The 25,455-nt window shown below is 37.6% G+C and overlaps 1 protein-coding gene across 2 annotated transcripts in view; it reads left to right on the top strand.

The window, feature by feature from the left end:
* LOC306984803 (transcription factor 4-like) overlaps positions 1–21,755 on the top strand; it is a gene marked incomplete at its 3' end in the record, with an annotated part of 48,347 nt that extends 26,592 nt beyond the window's left edge. Inside the window, exons 9-12 of one of the 2 annotated variants that reach the window (XM_079586508.1) lie at positions 2,456–2,606; positions 5,712–5,941; positions 9,004–9,136; positions 18,216–21,755. In XM_079586508.1, the coding sequence (XP_079442634.1) occupies positions 2,456–2,606; positions 5,712–5,941; positions 9,004–9,136; positions 18,216–18,264 (563 nt within the window). Of the gene's footprint in view, positions 1–2,455; positions 2,607–5,711; positions 5,942–9,003; positions 9,141–18,215 lie in introns of those variants that run through there. The other variant, XM_079586507.1, reaches the window with a different exon arrangement.
* Between the last annotated feature and the right edge of the window lie 3,700 nt (positions 21,756–25,455).

Genomic DNA, 25,455 nt, shown 5'->3' with positions numbered 1-25,455 from the left:
TTCTTGTGTACCTTTCCTTAAGAAATATATTTTTGGGAAGTCACTATATTGTAATGTTGTGTTTTGTGACCATACTACCTTGTAATACCATGCTTATGGAGTACTATGGTAATTAAATAATATAATAATTAATTACCAAACTAATATTACAGTATTCTTTGAAATGCCTTGGAGTAAATATGTAAATATATTGAAAAACAAAATATATTGAGGAGATTACCCCTTCCAGAAAAGCGCTATATCAATTTTATGAATTATTATTATTATTATTATTATTATATTGGCCCAGTATATATTTCAAAGTATTAACATCACTGTATCAAGTGCACCAATAAAGCTAAATAAAATAAATAATTAAACAAAAATAAATATTAGTTGAGAAACCTAAACAAAATAGAAATTTGAAATGTTGCCTCGGCAAATAAACGGGGGGAAATTAAGCACTAAATCTATTAACTAGAAATAAATGCTAAAACTGAAATAAAAATAAATTAAACCTAAATATTTATAAAATTATTAAACTATTAATATTTTTGTGTAAAAAAATTTTTTTTTCATAAGTGTAATATCATATTTCTGGACATACACTTGTGTACTGTGGTAGTGCCATGTTTTTTTCTGATGAAATGTATTTATTGTGTTATTTATTTATTTATTTATTTATAGGTGTGTACCAAAAAGTAATATTATTGTGTTTTTTTATATCTACTAATACATCATTCTTTGAAAAAAAAATTATTAAAAAATAAATAAAACAATTTTGTTGCATTTTTGCATAAACTTTTAATTAGTTATTCTTTTATTTTATTTTGGCATATACGTTTAACAATTTTTTATTATTATTATTATTTCATGCATATACCATGAAAATATTGTGTTTTTGTGTTGTTGTTTTTTACATCTACTATTTATTTTGGGGTAATTTGTAATTAATATTTCTCTTTTCTTTTAATTTCTTTATTCTATTTTAGCATAATGAATATTTTATTTTATTTTGGTGCATACTTGTAATGATTTTTGAATTTTATTCTATTTTGGCATAATACATATTTTAGTTTATTTTGGCATATGCTTGAAATGAAAAATGTGTATTTTATTATTTTATGCGTATTTTATGGAGATTTTTGACATCTGCCAAACTAACACTGCAGTATTCTTTGAAGCACCCTAGAGTAAATATCTGAATATAACAGTATATGAATATGGTAATCATTCTTTACCATATTATACATGTGTACCATGTTTTTTTAATGCAAGTCTTTTCTGAAGCTGAAGGAGAACTTTCTCCCGTCTTCATAAAGTGCTTCCCATTAGTCGGCGTGTCTTTCCCAGCGATGTCATTTCCTGTAAGCAGCGAAGTGTGAAACAAGCCTTAACCACATCAAACCAGTTAAAACCAGATCAAACCAGTTCTAAACCAGTTTAAACCCCCCGTGAAGAAGAATAAATGCCTGTCCCGAATCAAGCTTTAGTTTCGTCTTCCTTCTCCTCATATCCAGCCTGACCAGCTGTCTGGAACCAACTCTAGAACTCGCTCATCCTCCCACACACACAACCACTCATTCACACACACATACACACACACACGCACACACACACACACGCACGCACGCACACACACACACACACACACACACACAACCACTCATTCACACACACATACACACACACACGCACACACACACACACGCACACACACGCACACACACACACACACACACACACACACAACCACTCATTCACACACACGCATTCACACACACACACACGGATTCATACACACACACACACGCGCACACACACACACACAAACAAACAAACACACACACACACACACACAAACAAACACACACACAACCACTCATTCACACACACACACACGCACTCATTCACACACACGCGCACACACACACACACACACACACAACCACTCATTCACACGCACACACACACACACACAAACACACACACACACACACACACAACCACTCATTCACACACACACACACACACACACACACAACCACACACACACAACCACACATACACGCACAAACACACACACACGCACGCACACACACACACATGCACACACACACACAACCACACATGCACACACACACACACACACATACGCACGCACACACACACACAACCACACATGCACGCACAAACACACACACACACGCACACACGCACGCACACACACACACACACACACACACACACACACACAACCACTCATTCACACACACAAACACAAACACACACACATGTGCACATATATATATATTCTGTTGTTCTTTCATGTTCTCTCTGCTGAAATAATAATGTTCAGGTGATCTGAGTGATAATGTTTGAGGAGGAGATGATGGAGATGTTCCTCACTAACGGTGTGTGTGTGTGTTCGTGTGTGCGTGTGTGTGTGTGTGTGCGTGTGTGTGTGTGTCTCCAGCTCTCTCGGGTGGTCTTCAGGGTCAGAGCACCTCGTCTGTGAGCTCCGAGATCAAGTCTGAGGATGAAGGCGACGAGAATCTCCAGGACAGTAAATCTCTGGGAGCGAAGAGCAAGGAGGATCTGGACAAGGACCTGAACGCTTTAGAGAGGTCGAGATCTAGGTAAACCGTAGCAGAGCTTCGCTTCATTCGGACGCCCGCTGGACGCAGGATGAAGTGACGCGTGTTCTGAGAGGCAGCTAAACACACAGATGACAAACCCAACCCAGCTCACGGTTATCTGTGTAGTGCTTTTCACTATACACAGCGTTTCAAAGCAGCTTTACAGGAAATTATAAATGAAATCCATATAAAACGCCTGATATATGCGTTTCACTGCAGGAAAACACATCGAATATTTGTGTTCATTTTTTAATAGATTTGTTTAATATAACACTTTAAAATAAGGTCTCATTTGTTGAGTTTAGTTCATGCATTAACCAGGATTAATATAGTTAACAAACTTAAACTAAGATTTTTTTGTTGTTTTAAATAAAATAAAAAGGTTAACTGGAATTAGTAAAATAATAGTAAAATAAAAAATTAAATAAAAAAAAAAGTTAAAAAATACTATATATATATATTTTTTTAAGTTTAAAAAAAAAGTAAAAGTAAAATAAAATAGAAATGTAAAAGTGAAATAAATTATAAGTTACAAATACAAGAAAATTTGTAAAGTAAAAGAAAATAGAATTTTAAAAGTAAAATAAAATAAAAATGTAAAAGTAAAATATATATATTTTTTAAATACAATAAAAATGTAAGGTAAAATTTAATTAAATATTCAAAAATTAAATTAAGTTTAAAAAACTATAAAATTTTAAAAGTAAAATAAAACAAAAGTTTAAAAATACAATCAAATTTTGATTGACTGAAATAAAAATGAATAAATACTATATAGACAAAATTTTAATTTGAATAACAGCTAAATAAAATTAAAATATAAAAATGTAAAACTACACTGAAAATAAAATTAAATAAAACTAATTCAAAATATTAATTAATATTAAACTATAACATACCACTGACAATAACTAAAAACGAGTAAAAATATTTGACAGCATTTATTAACGTTTCTGTATTTAATAATACAGAAGAGTTTTATAATAAATCACTGCTCCTATGAGAGTTGCGTCAGTTTTATTCAGAGTAATGTAGTTTATGATCTTTAATGTTCTGTGTTCAGGACTCATCTGGGTTGTTCAGCATCTCCTCCGGTCTTGAGCCGGGTTTTAGTTGTTTCTCATCTCACATGAGAGTAGGGAACGTCCTGGATCCCAAATTCATCCCAACATTCCCAGACATTTCCAGGATAAACGCTTGACAGGGTTTATAGATTTCCACCTGGAATGACCAATTCGACTCAACTTATTCGATTCAAATTTCAAAAGATGATATGTGTGATTTCTCATGCCATTTTCTGTTATATTATGTTTTGCTGTTTTTTTGTGTAGAAATCTGTAGCATCTTTTTCAGGGATAACATGATCTTCTAGCATTTAATCTTGAATTTTGAGTTTTGTGTTCTTTTTTTTATCTACTATATCTTCTTATAGATTCTTACTTTATATATATATATATATATAATTTTAGATATTTTTTGTCTAGTATATCTTTGTACTTTATATTTAGAATTTTATGTATTTTTTCTATTATATTTGTATATACTATATATATATATATATATATATATATATATATATATATATATATATATATATATACAGTGCTATGCATAAGTTTAGACACCCATGCTAAAGTTGACTAAAAAGAGGAATAAAAAATCATCTTTTGGAAATTGAACTTAATGCCTTAATTTAAAAAAATAGGAAAAATCCAACCTTTAAGGACACCAATTTTCTTTGTGAATGAATAATGTATCGTAAATAAATAAATTTTCTTCCTTAAAATACAGGGTGCATAAGTTTGGACACCCCTATGTTAAATTCCCATAGAGGCAGGCAGATTTTTATTTTTAAAGGCCAGTTACTATATGGATCCAGGATACTCTGCATCCTGATAAAGTTCCCTTGGCCTCTGGAATTAAAATATCCCCACATCATCACACACCCTTCACCATACCTGGAGATTGGCATGGTTTTATTTCAGTTAGCCTAACAGCTGGTTTGATTTGCATTGAGAGATGATCTTATGGAAAGTACTCCATGCCAATCTCCAGGTATGGTGAAGGGTGTGTGATGATGTGGGGATATTTTAATTCCAGAGGCCAAGGGAACTTTATCAGGATGCAGAGTATCCTGGATCCATATAGTAACTGGCCTTTAAAAATAAAAATCTGCCTGCCTCTATGGGAATTTAACATAGGGGTGTCCAAACTTATGCACCCTGTATTTTAAGGAAGAAAATTTATTTATTTACGATACATTATTCATTCACAAAGAAAATTGGTGTCCTTAAAGGTTGGATTTTTCCTATTTTTTTAAATTAAGGCATTAAGTTCAATTTCCAAAAGATGATTTTTTATTCCTCTTTTTAGTCAACTTTAGCATGGGTGTCTAAACTTATGCATAGCACTGTATATATATATAATTTTAAATAATTGTATGTACTTGATATAACTAGAATTGTATATATTTTTATACTTTATATATCAAACATTTTATGTAGGCTACTTTTTATATACTATATTTCTAATATTTTGTATACTTTTTGTATGTATTATATCTTTTTATATACTTTATATATCTAAAAATGTATCCATTATCTTTTAATGTACATTTTATATTCCATTTATCTAGTATATTATATGAATTTTTAAAGCTATACTGTATCTTTTTATATATATATAGAATTATATATACTTTTTCTGTCTATTATATATTTTTATATTCTGGATATATTTAGTATTTTATATACTTTTTAAATCTATTATAACTTTTTACATACTTTATATATATTACAAAAATACTTTTTGTATCTATTTTTTTTATATACTTTTTATATTCCATTTATCTAGTATTTTATGAATCTATTATACGGTCTCTTTTTATACACTATAAATATATAGAATTATTTATTTATATAAGTTACTTGATATATTTAGCATTTTAGATACTGATATTTGATATACTTTGTTACTGTATTATAACTTTTTATATTTCCATGTTTTATAAGCATGATGTACAGTGCAGAGAGATATGCTAGAGCACGAGTACAGTAGTGAGAACGCTCTATGATATCGATGTGAAACCCACAGTAACAACGACGACGAGGACCTGACGCCGGAGCAGAAGCTGGAGCGAGAGAAGGAGCGGCGGATGGCTAACAACGCTCGCGAGCGGCTGCGCGTGCGCGACATCAACGAGGCGTTTAAAGAGCTGGGCCGGATGGTGCAACTCCACCTGAAGAGTGACAAACCCCAGACCAAACTCCTGATCCTGCACCAGGCCGTCGCCGTCATCCTCAGCCTCGAGCAGCAGGTCCGAGGTCAGTGCCTTCACTACACGTTTATGGAGTCTACTTAGTGCCATAACTCAGGGGCTCCCACACTTTTCCATGACAAGGCCCCCCAAATACCATTAGGTTCTGGCCAAGGCCCCCCAAACACCACTAGGTTCTGGCCAAGACCCCCCAAATACCACTAGGTTCTGGCCAAGGCCCCCCAAATACCACTAGGTTCTGGCCAAGACCCCCCAAATACCACTAGGTTCTGGCCAAGACCCCCCAAATACCACTAGGTTCTGGCCAAGGCCCCCCAAATACCACTAGGTTCTGTCCAAGGCCCCCCAAATACCACTAGGTTCTGGCCAAGACCCCCAAATACCATTAGGTTCTGGCCAAGACCCCCAAATACCACTAGGTTCTGGCCAAGACCCCCAAACACCACTAGGTTCTGGCCAAGGCCCCCCAAACACCACTAGGTTCTGGCCAAGACCCCCAAACACCACTAGGTTCTGGCCAAGACCCCCAAACACCACTAGGTTCTGGCCAAGGCCCCCCAAACACCACTAGGTTCTGGCCAAGACCCCCAAACACCACTAGGTTCTGGCCAAGACCCCCAAACACCACTAGGTTCTGGCCAAGGCCCCCCAAACACAACTAGGTTCTGGCCAAGGCCCCCCAAATACCACTAGGTTCTGACCAAGACCCCCAAATACCACTAGGTTCTGGCCAAGGCCCCCCAAATACCACTAGGTTCTGGCCAAGGCCCCCCAAATACCACTAGGTTCTGGCCAAGGCCCCTCAAACACCACTAGGTTCTGACCAAGACCCCCAAATACCACTAGGTTCTGGCCAAGACCCCCAAACACCACTAGGTTCTGGCCAAGGCCCCCCAAACACAACTAGGTTCTGGCCAAGGCCCCCCAAATACCACTAGGTTCTGGCCAAGACCCCCAAACACCACTAGGTTCTGGCCAAGGCCCCCCAAACACAACTAGGTTCTGGCCAAGGCCCCCCAAATACCACTAGGTTCTGACCAAGACCCCCAAATACCACTAGGTTCTGGCCAAGGCCCCCCAAATACCACTAGGTTCTGGCCAAGGCCCCCCAAATACCACTAGGTTCTTGCCAAGACCCCCAAACACCACTAGGTTCTGGCCAAGGCCCCCAAATACCACTAGGTTCTGGCCAAGGCCCCCCAAATACCACTAGGTTCTGGCCAAGGCCCCCCAAATACCACTAGGTTCTGGCCAAGACCCCCAAATACCACTAGGTTCTGGCCAAGGCCCCCCAAATACCACTAGGTTCTGACCAAGACCCCCCAAATACCACTAGGTTCTTGCCAAGACCCCCAAACACCACTAGGTTCTGGCCAAGGCCCCCAAATACCACTAGGTTCTGGCCAAGGCCCCCCAAATACCACTAGGTTCTGGCCAAGGCCCCCCAAATACCACTAGGTTCTGGCCAAGACCCCCAAATACCACTAGGTTCTGGCCAAGGCCCCCCAAATACCACTAGGTTCTGGCCAAGACCCCCAAATACCACTAGGTTCTGGCCAAATAGGTAAATTTTATAAAATATATCTATAAATATTTTTGAGTCTTCATTTTCTTTTCTGACATAGCCTACTCCAGTTCTTGTTAAAACACACTAGACATGCAAATAATGTGCATTTTAGGCACTTTTTGTGTGAAATCATATTTATTTTGTCCATTAAAAGTGTGCTTTCACTGTAATTGAGCGTGAGCAGCGCAGCAGAAATAGACTCTAAAAGATTAGCATTAAAAGTATAATGTTCAGATAGGCTATGCAACAAATTATGGTAATGCTATTTCATAATAATTCTCATAATAATATTATTTTTTTCAGTTTTTTTTTTTTTCCATCTTGCCCCCACTTTGAAACCCCGGCCATAACTAACGGGTTATCTGGGATTTTTCTTGGTGCGCTCATCCACAATTATAACACTGACACAAAACAAACACACATAGATACATACTGTATATAACCTAATCTAGTAGTTAAGAGCATGAACCATAAGTGTATATACTGCAGAATACTGTATCCCACAATGCATTGCTCTCCACTTCACCTTCTGTTTCCAGCATGACCAATGAACCAGAAAGTAATATTAACCATGATTTTTTTTTTTTCACTGTTTTGCTCGGACTGCAAAGTGTGTTTTTCTTTTCCTAAAAATGTGATTATTGCATATATAATTAATAGAGTTGTTATTATTATTTATAATGATTCATATGTCAAAATAATATTTAATATTATTTTATTTACAATAATGAGAAAAATGTTATATTATTTATATTTCATAAAATAACTATATATTTGTATTATATACACACAATTTCATATTATTAATATTATATTTATAAAATAATAAATAATATTATTTTTCAAGGGTACTGTAAATATTAATAAGTCTTTCCCTAACAATTTTTAAAATAATAATGAATATAGTACCGGTAATTATTTATAATTAATAGTCAAAATTCTATTTAAAAATTATATTTTATTTATAATACTATTTTTAAAAAAGCAATAGTATTATTTATATTTAATAATATAGCCTAGTAATATATATTTTTAATATTATTATAATAATATTTTATATTTATATATATGATTTCATAATTATATATATATGATTTCTTCTACACCATAAAAAAATGATCTATATTAAAAATATGAATATATTATTATAATTATATTTAATAACATACACACTATATATATCAAATTATTAACATTATATCTTATAAGATTAATCATTGCAAATTATATTCTTTTTCAAAGATATTAGAAATATTAAAGTCTTTTACACTATAAAAAAATATTTTTCAAAGTATCAAATTAAACCAATTTGAAATACATTTTGCAAGAACATTTCTATATTTCACATTAAATCCCATGTGTTACTTGTCCTTTCTGTGTAATTATTAGTGAAATGTCCTGACAGTAAACCTGCAGTGTTTCTTCTGTGTGTGTGTAATGTCACGCGTGTGCCTCTTGATGGCGGCGTGTCAGTGACACACACACATTATTCTCCAGTAACCCGGTGCGCTCTCGTGACTGTGTGTTTGCTCTCGTTGCAGAGCGTAATCTCAATCCGAAAGCGGCGTGTCTGAAGAGACGGGAAGAGGAGAAGGGCTCGTCGGACGGTGCTGCGCTCTCATTGGCCGGTTCCCACCACAGCATGGGCGAGGCGTCCAATCCCATGGGACAAATGTAAAGAGCCACACCCCCCGTAAATGGTCAGAATATTTCACTCTACACTAATCTGCTGTTGTACATGACCCATGATGTGCCTTTAACCCAAACCAAAAGCTTTTCACTGCAATCACGTGTTCCGTCTCAAACTTTGGCACGATTGAACAGATTTATTGAGCAAAAGTGATGCAGAACGTTTGGATTTCCCCCTCATTGGTCTCATGCCACTTTAACTCAACGGACTGGTTTTCTGTTGCTGGCAACACAAACAAATCCTAATAATAACCTCTAAAAGTGTAACAATGGGCGCATTTTAACAACAGATTGGCCGTATGTGTGGGTTTTAATATGTGTACATATAGATTTTGATTTCAAACTATAGACGAAAATTCACAAAATATTCAATTAATAAAGCTAAAGGATGATGTTTGTACACAATGCACATTTGAACATTAAAAGGTACATGTACACAATATCACTGACCATTTCATTCAGATGTTTATGATATGTTTTATTGTTTGTTTGTTTTTTTGTTGAGTGTCTGTATAATCAGGTGAACGCTGAAAAGTGCAATGTTCACATGACATTATGGGTGTGAACAGATTCCAAAGGTTCATGTTCCCCGTGTAAATGACAGTAATGTGCCGGTAATGAGTTTACAACTTATAATTAAGGGTAGAATTGAAGGTGCGAATTAAACCCAGTTCTTTCATCTGAATTCATTTGCATATTTTATGATAGACGCAAATATTCTCCGTAGATATTTTTAAAGATCACATTTTTAGAGGCGTTCTGTTCAGGTGAAAGTTCATTTATTTCAGTAATTTATCTTAAAAGGTGACACTAATATATTATATAGACTCATTACATGCAAAGTGAGATATTTCAAGCCTTTATTTGTTATAATTTTGATGATTATGGCTTACAGCTTATGAAAACCCCAAGCCATAATCATCAAAATTATAACAAATTAAAGCTGCAAGCAGCGATGAAAGGGCCCTCGCACCCGTGCCAACCGCCACCCGGTGGCTTTAGGAAGACAGAGCACGGTGGGCATTGTGCATTTAAGTAGGTAAATATAGGAGTATGTCAAAGTCAGTTACAAAAATGTCCTTTATTATGGGGATAATAGCATGCGTTATCACTCAGATAAGTGTTGCTAGCATGTTTTAGCATGTTTCTAGCATGTTTAGAACTCAATGGCATATTAAATATGTCGCTAGCAATGCATCACAGTTTAAAACGTGTCACTTCCTGTCGACAGTAGGTGGCGCAATTACTTTAACTTAAAATTGTCATGTAGATGTGTTCAGGGCAGGACTCTTATCAAACGTGTGAAGTTTGGGGCAGATTGGACATTGCCTTCTTGAGTAACAACAACTTCCTCTTTCATTGCATTAGCATGCTTTAGCACTTAGCTAAGAATTGCTAGCATGTTTTAACATGTTTCTAACATGTTTATTGCTCAATGGCATATTTAATATGTTGCTAGTAATGCATCACAGTGTTAACCATGTCACTTCCTGTTGCCAGTAGGTGGCGCTATTACTATAACTGAAAAGTGTCATGTAGATGTGTTCAGGGCAGGACTCATATCAAACGTGTGAAGTTTGGGGCCGATTGGACATTGCCTTCTTGAGTAACAACAACTTCCTGTTTCATTGCATTAGCATGCTTTAGCACTTAGCTAAGAATTGCTAGCATGTTTTAACATGTTTCTAACATGTTTATAACTCAATGGTTTATTTAATATGTTGCTAGTACAACATCACAGTGTTGAACATGTCACTTCCTGTTGCCAGTAGGTGGCGCTATTACTATAACTGAAAAGTGTCATGTAAATGTGTTCAGGGCAGGACTCTTATCAAACGTGTGAATTTTGGGGCAGATTGGACATTGCCTTCTTGAGTAACAACAACTTCCTGTTTCATTGCATTAGCATGCTTTAGCACTTAGCTAAGAATTGCTAGCATGTTTTAACATGTTTCTAACATGTTTATAACTCAATGGTTTATTTAATATGTTGCTAGTACAACATCACAGTGTTGAACATGTCACTTCCTGTTGCCAGTAGGTGGCGCTATTACTATAACTGAATACTCTCATGTAAATGTGTTCAGACCAGAACTCTTATCAAACGTGGGAAGTTTGGGGCAAATTGAACATTCAATGCCTGAGTTACAGCAAATTCCTATTTAATTGCAGTAATAGCATGCTTTAGCACTTAGCTAATGTTTGCTAGCATGTTTTAGCATGTTTCTAGTATGTTGTTAACATGTTTAGCACTTGCTGGCAATTTTTTATATGTTATTAGGAGTCCATAACAGTGTTAAACATGTCACTTCCTGTTGCCAGCAGGTGGCGCTATTACTATAACTGATTATTCTCATGTAAATGTGTTCAGGACAGAACGCTTATCAAACGTGTGAAGTTTGGGGCAGATTGGACATTGTTTGCCTGAGTTACAGCAACTTCCTGTTTCATGGCGAAACATCAAAATTTGTCAGGCCGCCGAGGACACGCCCTTCGACGAAAACTCTAGATCTTCGCAATTTAACGTCGCAAAGGCCTTAAGATTACACTCACCAAATTTGAAGATGATCAGATTAAAACTGTAGGAGGAGTTCGTTAAAGTACGAGGCCTGAAAATGGCAAAAACTGCACAAAAATCAGAGAGGAAGTTCAAAATGGCTGACTTCCTGTTGTGTTTAAGGCTATGCTCCAAGAGACTTTTTTGTAGGTATTGGGTCATTACATGTATGTACCGAATTTCGTACACGTACGTGAAACGTAGCGGGAGGCGCACTCCGTTGAACCTTTATAGGTGGCGCTATCGAGCCATTTTATCCCGTCCAATTCTGAAACGCATATCAGATGTCAATTTTCGCCAGTTCTGACGCGTGTGCAAATTTTCGTGAGTTTTCGTGCATGTTTAGGCCCTCAAAAATGCGATTAAATGCGGAGAAGAAGAAGAATAATAATAATTAAAGCTGCAAGCAGCGATGAAAGGGCCCTCGCACCCGTGCCAACCGCCACCCGGTGGATTTAGGAAGACAGAGCACGGTGGGCATTGTGCATTTAAGTAGGTAAATATAGGAGTATGTCAAAGTCAGTTACAAAAATGTCCTTTATTATGGGGATAATAGCATGCGTTATCACTCAGATAAGTGTTGCTAGCATGTTTTAGCATGTTTCTAGCATGTTTAGAACTCAATGGCATATTAAATATGTCGCTAGCAATGCATCACAGTTTAAAACGTGTCACTTCCTGTTGACAGTAGGTGGCGCTATTACTTTAACTTAAAATTGTCATGTAGATGTGTTCAGGGCAGGACTCTTATCAAACGTGTGAAGTTTGGGGCAGATTGGACATTGCCTTCTTCAGTAACAACAACTTCCCGTTTCATTGCATTAGCGTGCTTTAGCACTTAGCTAAGAATTGCTAGCATGTTTTAACATGTTTCTAACATGTATATAACTCAATGGCATATTTAATATGTTGCTAGTAATGCATTGCAGTGTTAAACATGTCACTTCCTGTTGCCAGTAGGTGGCGCTATTCTATAACTGAAAAGTGTCATGTAGATGTGTTCAGGGCAGGACTCTTATCAAACGTGTGAAGTTTGGGGCAGATTGGACATTGCCTACTTGAGTAACAACAACTTCCTGTTTCATTGCATTAGCATGCTTTAGCACTTAGCTAAGAATTGCTAGCATGTTTTAACAGGTTTCTAACATGTTTATAACTCAATGGTTTATTTAATATGTTGCTAGTACAGCATCACAGTGTTAAACATGTCACTTCCTGTTGCCAATAGGTGGCGCTATTACTATAACTAAATATTCTCATGTAAATGTGTTCAGACCAGAACTCTTATCAAACGTGTGAAGTTTGGGGCAGATTGGGCATTCAATGCCTGAGTTACAGCAAATTCCTATTTAATTGCAATAATAGCATGCTTTAGCACTTAGCTAATGTTTGCTAGCATGTTTTAGCATGTTTCTAGTATGTTGTTAACATGTTTAGCACTTGCTGGCAATTTTGTATATGTTATTAGGAGTCGAAAACAGTGTTAAACATGTCACTTCCTGTTGCCAGCAGGTGGCGCTATGACTGTAACTGAATATTCTCATGTAAATGTGTTCAGGGCAGAACTCTTATCAAACGTGTGAAGTTTGGGGCAGATTGGACATTGTTTGCCTGAGTTACAGCAACTTCCTGTTTAATTTCAGTAATAGCATGCTTAAGCACTTAGCTAATGTTTGCTAGCATGTTTTAGCATGTTTCTAGTATGTTGTTAACATGTTAAGCACTTGCTGGCAATTTTTTATATGTTGTTAGGAGTCCAAAACAGTGTTAAACATGTCACTTCCTGTTGCCAGCAGGTGGCGCTATGACTGTAACTGAATTTGAGCATGGTCATGTGTTCAGGACAGAACTCTTATCAAACGTGTGAAGTTTGGGGCAGATTGGACATTCAATGCCTGAGTTACAGCAACTTCCTGTTTCATGGCGAAACATCAAAATTTGTCAGGCCGCCGAGGACACGCCCTTCGACGAAAACTCAAGATCTTCGCAATTTAACGTCGCAAAGGCCTTAAGATTACACTCACCAAATTTGAAGATGATCAGATTAAAACTGTAGGAGGAGTTCGTTAAAGTACGAGGCCTGAAAATGGCAAAAACTGCACAAAAATCAGAGAGGAAGTTCAAAATGGCTGACTTCCTGTTGTGTTTAAGGCTATGCTCCAAGAGACTTTTTTGTAGGTATTGGGTCATTACATGTATGTACCGAATTTCGTACACGTACGTGAAACGTAGCGGGAGGCGCACTCCGTTGAACATTTATAGGTGGCGCTATCGAGCCATTTTGCCCCGCCCAATTCTGAAACGCATATCAGATGTCAATTTTCGCCGGTTCTGACGCGTGTGCAAATTTTCGTGAGTTTTCGTGCATGTTTAGGCCCTCAAAAATGCGATTAAATGCGGAGAAGAATAATAATAATAATAATAATAATAATAATAATAAACAGAGCAATTCCAAGAGGGTCCTCACACCATCGGTGCTCGGGCCCTAAATATAGCTGCAAGCAGCGATTACGGGCCCAAGCCGGTGGCACCGCCACCCTGGTGCCTTTAGTTACACTAAAGGCACCGGGCTGGCGCTGCCACCGGCTTGGGCCCTCCATCGCTGCTTGCAGCTATATTTATTTATATATATATATATATATATATATATATATATATATATATATATATATATAAAAGCCGCCACCCCGGTGCCTTTCGGGTTCCTGTGCACGACGGGCAATAACGTAACCCCGCTTTGACTGTCGAGAAGAAGTCTGCTTTAGAGCTTGTATCAGTGTGAGTCTTTCTGCTCCCCACACAGACACACACAGGGGGGGCTGTCTATGTGTGTGTGTGTGCCCTCCCTCCCCTCCCCACACAGACACACACACACACACACACACACACACACACACACGCACACACACACACACAGAGAGAATGGCAGGGGGAACTCTGTCAGAGAGAGACAAAACCACATTCAAACCAAAATATCTGACTTCCTGTTGGTCGGAGCTAATGACTGTAAATGAGAAAGTTGTCCGGATCGATAAGCACAATATACAGACCGAGTTTTGTGACTGTAGGTAAAAATAACCCCCCCACTTTAGTCAAAAGTATCTTGAAAGTAACACACTTCCTGCTGCCAGTTGGTGGCGCTATAACTTTGACTCACAATAGTCACATCCATGTGATCGCCCTCTTACAACAAACACACTGCTGAAGTTTCATCAAGATCAATAAATGTATGAAGACGTTATAACACATTGTGTTTTTCTTTTCTCGCCATAACTTCGTTTCCTCGCAACGACCAAACCGTTCGAGATATCAAAAATCCGTCCGCAATTTAGCGTCCTCAATGTCTTTACTTCATGTTGACCGAGTTTGGTGGCGATAGGATAATTTTTCTTGGAGGAGTATATAAAATTCCAGGGGGATTCGTTTTTAAACAACCCATAATAGCCGACTTCCTGTTGGACTGGCGTAAAACTTAGAGCACGAAAGTTGTTCGGCCCGATTAAATCTATATGTGTACCAAGTTTCATATTATTACATGCAAACGTGTTTGATATATGGACCAAGTTTTCGGACCACGTTCAAGGGGGCGCTGTTGAGCTCCCCTGCCACGCCCGGGTACCAGCTTCAGGCCGGCCCTGATGGCCGCAGGTTCTGACCTGTGTGCAAAGTTTCAAGAGTTTTCGAGCACGTTAAGGGCCCCAAAAGTGCCCGAGAAGTCCCACACAGCAGAGAAAGGGTTAAAATAAAGCCCCCCTCCTCTCTCACACACACAGACACTGAGAGAGACTGGCAAAATTCCCATCAAATCACATTCAAACCAAAATATCTGACTTCCTGTTGGTCGGAGCTAATGACTGTAAATTAGAAAGTTGTCCGGCTCGTGGAGATAAATATAGATACCGATTTTTGTTACTGTAGGTAAAACTAATACCCCATTTTTGACTAAAGGTGGCGCTACTGAGCCCCTTACCACGCCCGTTTCTGAAAGTTTGCACAAGTGTACTAGGCAATAAATGTAAAGTGTCTGTCGAGTTTCATGCAATTTCAAGTATGCTAAGAGTCTCAAAAACTTTAAAAAAGAATATTAAAGTTTGATGCGTTGCCATGGCAACAGTATTTAAGATATCAATAATCCTTTCACAGGTCTACATCTGCCGTGTGTTTACATTATACAGATGAAGTTTGAAGCAAATCGGGTAAAAATAAGAGGGTGATTTCAAAGCATTTTGAAAGTGACACACTTCCTGCTGCCAGTTGGTGGCGCTATAACTTTGACTCACATTAGTCACATCCATGTGATCGGCCTCTTACAGCAAACACACTGCTGAAGTTTCATCAAGATCAGTTAATGTATGAGGATGTTATAACACACTTCCTGTTTCCAATATTCGCCATAAATTTGTTTCCTCGCCACGGCCAAACCGTTCGAGATATCAAAAATCCCCTCGCAATTTAGCATCCTCCATGTCTTGACTTCATGCACACCGAGTTTCGTGGTCATCCGATGAATTCTCTAGGACAAGTGTTTCAAATGCCAGAACATGCGTTTCCATACAACCCATAATAACCGACTTCCTGTTGGACTGGCGTAAAACTTAGAGCACGAAAGTTGTTCGGCCCGATGAGATCTATATGTGTACCGAGTTTCATATTATTACATGCAAGCGTGTTTGATATATGGACATGTTTTTGAATCCCATTCCAGGGGGCGCTGTCGAGCCCCCCTGCCACGCCCGGGTCCCAGCTTCAGTCGGGCCCTAATGGCCGCGGGTTCTGACATTTGTGCAAAGTTTCAAGAGTTTTTGAGCACGTTAAGGCCCCCAAAAGTGCCCAAAAGGTAGTAAAATAATAATAATAATAATAATAATAAATAATAATCCCAAGAAAAACAATAGGGCCTTCGCCTTTTCAAGGCTTGGGCCCTAATAATAATAATAAACAGAGCAATTCCAAGAGGGTCCTCACACCATCGGTGCTCGGGCCCTAATAAAGGCTTGAAATATCTCACTCTGCATGTAATGAGTCTATATAATATATTAGTTTCACCTTTTAAGTTGAATTACTGAAATAAATTATCTTTTGCACCATATTCTAGTTTTTCCAGCGTCACCTGTACTGTAAAGTAAGAAAGATAATGTATCAGTATCAAATCATTTAAAGCTGTTCCACAAAAACTGATATGAAATATGCACTGAAAAATGATTTTCTCTCAGATATGGCTAGTACATTTCACATTTAATTACAAAGACATGGCAAATAACTCTGAATTAAATGTGAAATGTTGAAGTACAAAAACTGAAATAGTGTTTTTGTAAAATGTACAGTAGTGGCCAAAAGTGATGGAAAACTGACATCTCTCTTCATTCAAATTATTAAATATGTCAAGATTTTGTAAGCATATTGCGTAGTTGTGCTTTTTGATTGTTTTATTTGTGATGATAACATGACAAATTGTGCCGACAATCATACAAAGAAATTATAAACATGCAAAAAGAAAAATTATTAACTCATTATGTTCCTGTCATTTTCTTTTTCTTTTTCTATGCACTTATTTTTTGCATATTAAAATAAAAATCTGCAGCTGTAGTTTGCCTTTTTTTTGGCCAAATAATTTTGTCAGATAAAATACCTTACAAGATTAGTGTTTTGTTCTTCCCTCATATTTAAAAAAAAATAAAAGAAGTAATATTTAAAATATTTAGTACAATTTTTATAAAAATATAATACAATATTTTCCTCATATTTTGATGGTTTAATTGAACTTTTAGGGTTATTAACAGTCACTTTAAGCCACTGCTGTACTTCATTAATCTTTGTTTTATTTAAATATTCGAAAAATCAACAGAAAAATATAACGAAGAAATAATATTTTGTATAAAGAATATGAAGCATATTTTTAGGACTATTAAGTTGTTTTGTATGACATTATATTATTATTTAGGGTTTATATATATATATATACACACAGTATATATAAAATCTTTAAATTGTGTCGAATCTGTAGTTTGATTTGATGTGTCTAGAAAGAGATCCACTTTTTATATTTGAACCTAAAAATTAACACACATTTATTAGAGATTGCTAGGGAGTTTTTAAGTAACAGTATTAGGTGTGATATTTTCTTATATTGCATTTCAATTTTGTTGAATTTAATATAACAAAATCATCGTGTCCATAAAGTATCATTTTCATTAATGTTACATTAATGAAAATATTTGTATTTATGTTTTTTGCATGACAGTAGTGAGTTTCTTTTCATTACACAATCTATTATTAAATGGGAAACTCTACGTTTATGGAAAAAAATACAATTATATGAAAAATTATGTTAATGCTTTTGCATTAGTTCTCTCGCAAATGTTTTGCACCGAAATGTTTGCGTGAGAACGTGAAAACGTTGAAATACCTCCCATCTCATAGTTTTTCCATCACCACTTTTCTAGCGTGTTCGCGAATCTTTACTATATGAATATGTTCTATATGTTAACTTCCCTCTCTCTCTATCAGGTCAAAGCTGCCAGAATTCATCAAAATGATGAGCGATCACTTCCTTTGACAGCGTTATCTCTGCCCCTGAACGTCCGTCAATCAATCAACCAATCAATCAAACTTCCATCTGACCGACCAACTTCTATGTGTTCCTGTTCCTCACGCCATCTGTGCGGATATATATATATACTGTAAATTACGGAAACACGGCAGAGTCACGTGGGATGGCTGTCCATATCTTCCTCCGAGCATTCCCAGTTCAAAAAGAAGACGTTTTTATGCACACACACACACACACACACACACACAAAAGATTTGAAAGGTGCAGACGGAGGATTCTTCAAACATATCATGAAGTTGTACAGACGTTTGGAGGTCGACTCGAGACCAGCCCTCTGATTTCAATGGCAATCTTGTCCACACTGTGGAACTTTTGTAGCTGTGCCTCACGGAACTCCTCGCCGAAGAATAGAACTCTGAAAATTCCGAATCGGAACCTTGGGACGAGAGGGGCTGTCAATCAAACGCACGACGGAATTAGGCTGTAGAATTTCACAAAACCGTTCGCAATAATGTTATTTTAGTCCCCCCCCCCCACCCCCCACACACACAAAAAAAAGCTGACATGGGACGTCAAGCAGTTTTGAAACCAGCAGAAGGTTTAGAGGCCAGAACGTTCCTTCACCGGACCGTCAGCGAAGCCCTCGCCGTCACTTTAGAGGTCAGATGTGCTTCATTAGCTCATTTCTCTCTTCGTTCATTTGTTCCTTCTCTCCTCAAGCCCTTCCGGACCCCGAAGATGCAATTTTAACATGACTAAACTTCAACCAATGTGCCTTTTAGAGCTCATATCATCACACAACTGGAGGAGAACATTATCAGAACTTTCTAGGATGCAAGCTTAGGAAAACGTTAGTCATTAGGTCTATGCAGTCAGGTTTTTTGCGGCCTGGGATTTAAAAAAAAAAAAACAAGTAAAAAGGTAAAAAAAGTATTTTTTTGGGATAAACTGTATTTAATGTACTGTATGGCTATATGTAATTAGAAGGTGTGTCCACCCCCTCGTGGCTCCACCCACAGCCCCGCCCACCTGTCACCACGTCGTTATTGAGCATTGTATTATAGATATCAGCTTTTATGAAAACTGGCTTGTTGTTGAGCCGCTGTAGTCCTCAGTACAAATGTGTGGTCGTACGTGTAAAATGGCTTTTCTCTTTTTTTATCTCTCTATTCTTTGTCTGTACTGGTTTCTCTGTCAAAAAAGGAAAAAAAAAAATATGATCACGAACCCGCAGGCGATCTTTGAGGATCGGCGGTGGTTTTATCAACGGGAGGCACTGAAAGTGGACATAAAGTCTATTAGAAAAATCGCTATATATAAATGTAGAAATATATACAGTATATAAACAAAGGAGAGTCCGACGGAAAGGAGAGTTCATGAGGATTGATGTTTCTTTCTTTCTGGAGATGTCCGAGAGAGACGTGTGACTCTGTTGTGATATTTTTTTCATAAAGTCGGCGGCGCGATCGTAACGGGACCGAAGTGCCGCTCTCGCTAAAGCTGCGGCCGGCAAGGGAAACACGGACATTTGTAAATTGTATGCAACAAATGCAAACTTACCATTATTTTGAAATTGTGTATGTAAAAGTTATATTTTTACATGTAGGCTGTTGTTATTTTGTGTTTAGAAATGCGTTGTATCAGTTTTTTTCCTTTCTTTTTTTTGGGGGGGAAAAAAAATTCATTGTGTGTTGAAACTTGTCACATTGAAAATGTAGTGAGAACAAAAGCAAAAAAAAAAAAATTTGTTTATATTTCTGGGAACATTTTTCTTTTCTAAAGGTGGGTGGTGGGGGTCGGGAATCAAAGCTATATGATAATTCTCTCATCCTCATTGTCATTTTTTAATTGAGTATTTTCTGTGTAAATAGAAGTCACGAGCAGGGCTGACGACGTTTGTTTACTGCGTTCCCTGCCGTTGATCATGTGGCCTGGTCAAGACGTGATTGATTAGCGTTTAACGTGTGTCAACAATCGGACCTTAATTTACGTTATGACTTTTGTAAAGAGACTCGTGACACATCGCTGAAAGAATCGACTCGACTCGACTCAACTTTGAAATGACGACTCGGATGCCCTCACACTCAAAAAATACTCGGGCCTGAATTTAAGATCGATGTCTATGAATTGCATATAAAAAATTCATGCATTTGGATGATGCCGTTTTAACAAACAAACTATGCATATTTGTCTGTCATATACATAAATGAAACAAGTCAGATTTCTGTAATAATACCAATAAACTGAATGTGTTTTTAATGCAAAGTAACCATGTTTATATTTTTATCCTCAATAAATCAAATTTGTTTCAATCTCATACATTTTAACTAACTCAATATCACTTGTTCCACAGCTTGCCATATTTTATATAGAATTCAGAAACCCTTGTTATTAGCGACATCAGTGGACGTTAAGTGAACTGCAGCCAGTGACTTCCTGCTGGTGCTCGTGACGTACGTGACGTACAAGAGACTGAACGTGATTCATTGGGTGCTTCTCAATTCTTACTTGTGCATCCTCGTCTCCTTTCCTCGCGTCTCAGCTCCACTCCTGTAGGATGCAAGGGAAGAAAATGAGGACGGAGGAATCGAATAAAAGCTTATTTATACATTGAAATACTTGATCACTCGAGCATCACTTCATAGTGTCATCAGCTTCGCTCAAAGGATCTGCCCATACTGTATAATGTATTAGTTTGGTTATTTTAAGAAATTCATAATAAATAATAATAAAGCAAGATACCCTGTTGGAATATGTGAGATGTGTGGTTTACATAAACTGCAAAGGAAAAGTATAAATTAAAATTATTGTGACCGATCCTCGCCTCCTAGATCCTCGCCTCCTCGATCCTCACTTCTCTATTCTCACCTCCTCGATCCTCAATCCTAGATCCTCGCCTCCTCGATCCTCACTTCTCTATTCTCACCTCCTCGATCCTCACTCCTAGATCTTCGCCTTCTCGATCCTCGCCTCCTAGATCCTCACTTCTCAATCCTCGCCTCCTCGATCCTCGCCTCCTCAATCCTCACTTCTCTATCCTCACTCCTCGATACTCGCCTCCTCGATCCTCACTTCTCTATCCTCACTCCTCGATCCTCGCCTCCTCGATCCTCACTCCTAGATCCTCGCCTCCTAGATCCTCGCCTCCTAGATCCTCACTTCTCAATCCTCGCCTCCTAGATCCTCACTTCTCAATCCTCGCCTCCTCGATCCTCACTTCTCAATCCTCGCCTCCTCGATCCTCACTTCTCTATCCTCACTCCTCGATACTCGCCTCCTCGATCCTCACTTCTCAATCCTCACTCCTCGATACTCACTTCTCTATCCTCACTCCTCGATACTCGCCTCCTCGATCCTCACTTCTCAATCCTCGCCTCCTCGATCCTCACTTCTCTATCCTCACTCCTCGATACTCGCCTCCTCGATCCTCACTTCTCAATCCTCACTTCTCTATCCTCACTCATTGATACTCGCCTCCTCGATCCTCACTCCTCGATACTCCTCCTCACTCCTCGATCCTCGCCTCCTCGATCCTCGCCTCCTCGATACTCGCCTCCTCGATCCTCACTCCTCGATACTCGCCTCCTCGATCCTCACTCCTCGATACTCGCCTCCTCAATCTTCACTCCTCGATCCTCACTCCTCGATCCTCACTCCTCGATACTCCTCCTCAATCCTCACTCCTCGATCCTCGCCTCCTCGATCCTCGCCTCCTCGATACTCGCCTCCTCGATCCTCACTCCTCGATACTCGCCTCCTCGATCCTCACTCCTCGCTACTCGCCTCCTCGATCCTCACTCCTCGATACTCGCCTCCTCGATCCTCACTCCTCGATACTCGCCTCCTCGATCCTCACTCCTCGCTACTCGCCTCCTCGATCCTCACTCCTCGCCTCCTCGATCCTCACTCCTCGCCTCCTCGATCCTCACTCCTCACTTCTTTATCCTCTCTCCTTGCCTCCTAGATCCTCGCCTCCTCGATCCTCGCCTCCTTGATTCTCGCCTCCTAGATCCTCGATGTCCTTCAAGATGGCTGAGCTCGATCGGTTTCCAGGTCATAGGACGGAGGAGACGAGGAGGGATATTGAGAAGCACCCATTCAAGACCCTGATATACTCACCCCAAAGTTCTTCTTCATTCTTCGCTTTAGAAGTAAAAACCAGTTAGAAATGCCTTTACATCGATATACTGTTAACGAACATCCTGACGCTGCTGAGAGCGACGTTTAGATAAATATGTAAATAATACGCTTTCCTCTCAATAACACGATAAACACACAACAAAAAAGACAGCGGTGAGAAACAGCAGTTCAGAATCATTGCGATGTGTGTGGATGTGTTTTTGCACGAGCTCTGCAACTCACTGGTAAAAACGTCCCAAGTAATAAAAAATCAGTCTACAGGCTTTCATAGACAACCTAGGAATTTGGGGAAGGTCTCATTTTAAAATTTACTTACAAGCTGTTCACACAGTGGCAATAAAAGGGATTAATAGGCCCTACATGACCATTCTTACATAGTCCCTTTAACTAAATACATTTTATTTCCTGATTCTAAGCAATTTGAATAAATCCATTTAAAAAATATGATTCAAATAAAATTAAAATGATGGAAATAGTTAATAATAAACTACGCCATGAGTGCAGAAATCATGAATGACTGACAAATATGCAGTGCGTTCATTTTTAGTAGTTTATTGTTAAAACGGTGTAATCTAAATGCATGGAAAATTTACATTCAATCCAAATACATAAATATTAAATATTATGCCTAAACATTTTCCGCAACATGCACAATGTCAGTTTTTCTACTTTATTTGCAGGTTCAAAAAGACACTCCAGCAAAAGCCTAGTATTGAAAAGTGTGGTACATCTGTACTTTTGCATTGCTTCAGACATGCTAGTGTTCTCGTCCTTCAGTAAATTTTGAACATCTGAAGTTGTATTTTGCCAGTGCTAAAGATGTTTGACTAATTCTCTCCTTGTGCCACATCATGTTGTTGTAGCCAATTGAATTACTATGATTGCAGTGGAAAAGATGATGTTTTCCTCTTGGTTGTTCATAATGTACATACTTGTTCTTGCTTTTATGAACTGATTTTGTTTTTTAGTCAAATGCAGAACTGAACTGTAAGCGATCTTTTCCATTCTCAGAAAGCAACCCTGGGCAGTGTCATCTCTGTTTATTTAAGTGCTCCTCACATGGAGGATTGTGAGATAAAGATTATTTGACGCAAACAGCGACGTACAACTGGTCTTTGCTGATTTCTCAACGTGTTTGCCGTGTGCAGCTGGTCGACACATCTGCGCTTTGTGATTATTCGTGTCATTGATTTCAATAAAGAGAGTCGCTCAAATCATCCTCGATATCCACTGCCAAATGAAGCTCGCTTACCTTTTCACATCAGTAAAGTGGATGTCAATCACACACAAACCAACAAGAAAGGGTTGCACAGCATATAATCCTATTTTCAGGAAGAAAAAAAAATCTTTACAATTGAAATTTGTGATGCCAAACATAACAATTATGAGTTTAGGGTGAAAAAATATATGATACATTTTCAACTTTTTTTTTTTTTTTTTTGTGCTGAGCAAAGATTATTCACGATTAATCACATCCAAAATTAAAGTTTGTGTTTACATAATATATGTGTGTGCTGTGTATAATTATTTTGTATATATAAATACACACACATGCATGTATGTATTTAAGAAAAATGTGATATTTATATATAAAATATTTATATATAATATAAATTATGTATATACATGCAAATATTTATTAAATATATACATGCATATGTGTGTGTTTATGTATACAAAATAATTATACACATTACACACACATATATTATGTAAACACAAACTTTTATTTTGGATTTGATTAATCGTTGCCCAGCACTACTTTTTTTTAAATATAAGTTCTACAAGATTCAACCCATTTAAAGTCAGTTTGATGTAATTTAAGTTGAAATGACTTTAACATCAAAGTTGATTGTGTCCAATGGAAAATAGAGGAAACTTGTTCGAAAACAGTCATTATGAAATGCTTCATCTTTAAAACAAGATGCATTTACTTGAGAAGCAAAACTACATAACATTTTAAGACTTGTTTTAAGATAACATATCTTGAATAGTTATTTTTTCTTATTATATTGGCTTTTTTTTTCTTTTTTTTTTTTTTAACGCATGCAAACTGCAATGCAAAAAAAATGATTCAAGGGAAATTCTCTGAAAACAGGTCAACTGATTATGCAATCCCCAGTCTTCCTTATCAGTTTCACATCATAAAAGCTGAGAAAAAAATAACAAATGTGATCCTAGATTTAACAGCTTCTTAATTGTGAGCAAGTCCAAGCACAACACACTCAGACAGGAGGAATGAAACATCACCTAACGAATATAAGTCGAGCCGGTTTCACCGTTCTGTGTTTGTTTGCCGTCGTTGTGCAGTGGTTTAAACATGTTTATAGACGTAATGGTGAGCATTTATGAACCGTGGCCTTTTTATTCTTGTTACTTGTGATGCAACTAAGTGAAGAATCGTGACCATCCGAGAATCACCGTGTATACCAGTGCCTGGATTTTTGTTATAAAGCTTCTTTTGTCTAGTGCATTTTTGCTATGAAATAGACAAGTGCAGTCTGTTCTTAAAAAAAAAAAAAAAAATCAAGTAGGCTACATTTCAAATCTGACTATATTTGGCGTATATTTTACCATTTGCAATCCTTTTATACCAGTGATGTTGATGTCAAAATGAGAAAACTACTCAAACGGTGCACACGTCTGAATCAAGACTGTTCCACTTTAGAGATTTTTTTTTGAATAATTCAGAAACGTTTACTTTATTTTGCTATTTAAAGTGTTGGTTTGGAGACGAAGGATGAGTTGATGTGTTTGACGAGAGAAACGTGATCAAAACTCACACTAAAGGCCCGTTCACACGACGACACTACACTAGCGACGATATCGCTGTTTGTTAAAATAATGCGCTGCAGTTTTGTCGTTTGTCACTTTAAATGCTCGCGCTCGTTAAAGACGGATGGATTCTGATTGGCTGTCAATGTTTTTATAGCAATTTATAGCAACTAAAAACAAACTTATTTTAAAAACAGACACTTGAACTTACATCAGCGTGATAAAGCGACAGCAAATGACAGAAACCACCATTGAAAAAAATATATTTGAAGTGTAATTTAA

This window comes from Phoxinus phoxinus (assembly GCF_949152265.1).
Source record: "Phoxinus phoxinus genome assembly, chromosome: 17".
NCBI classification, from domain to species: domain Eukaryota; kingdom Metazoa; phylum Chordata; class Actinopteri; order Cypriniformes; family Leuciscidae; genus Phoxinus; species Phoxinus phoxinus.
This window is presented reverse-complemented; position numbering and strand designations above follow the sequence as displayed.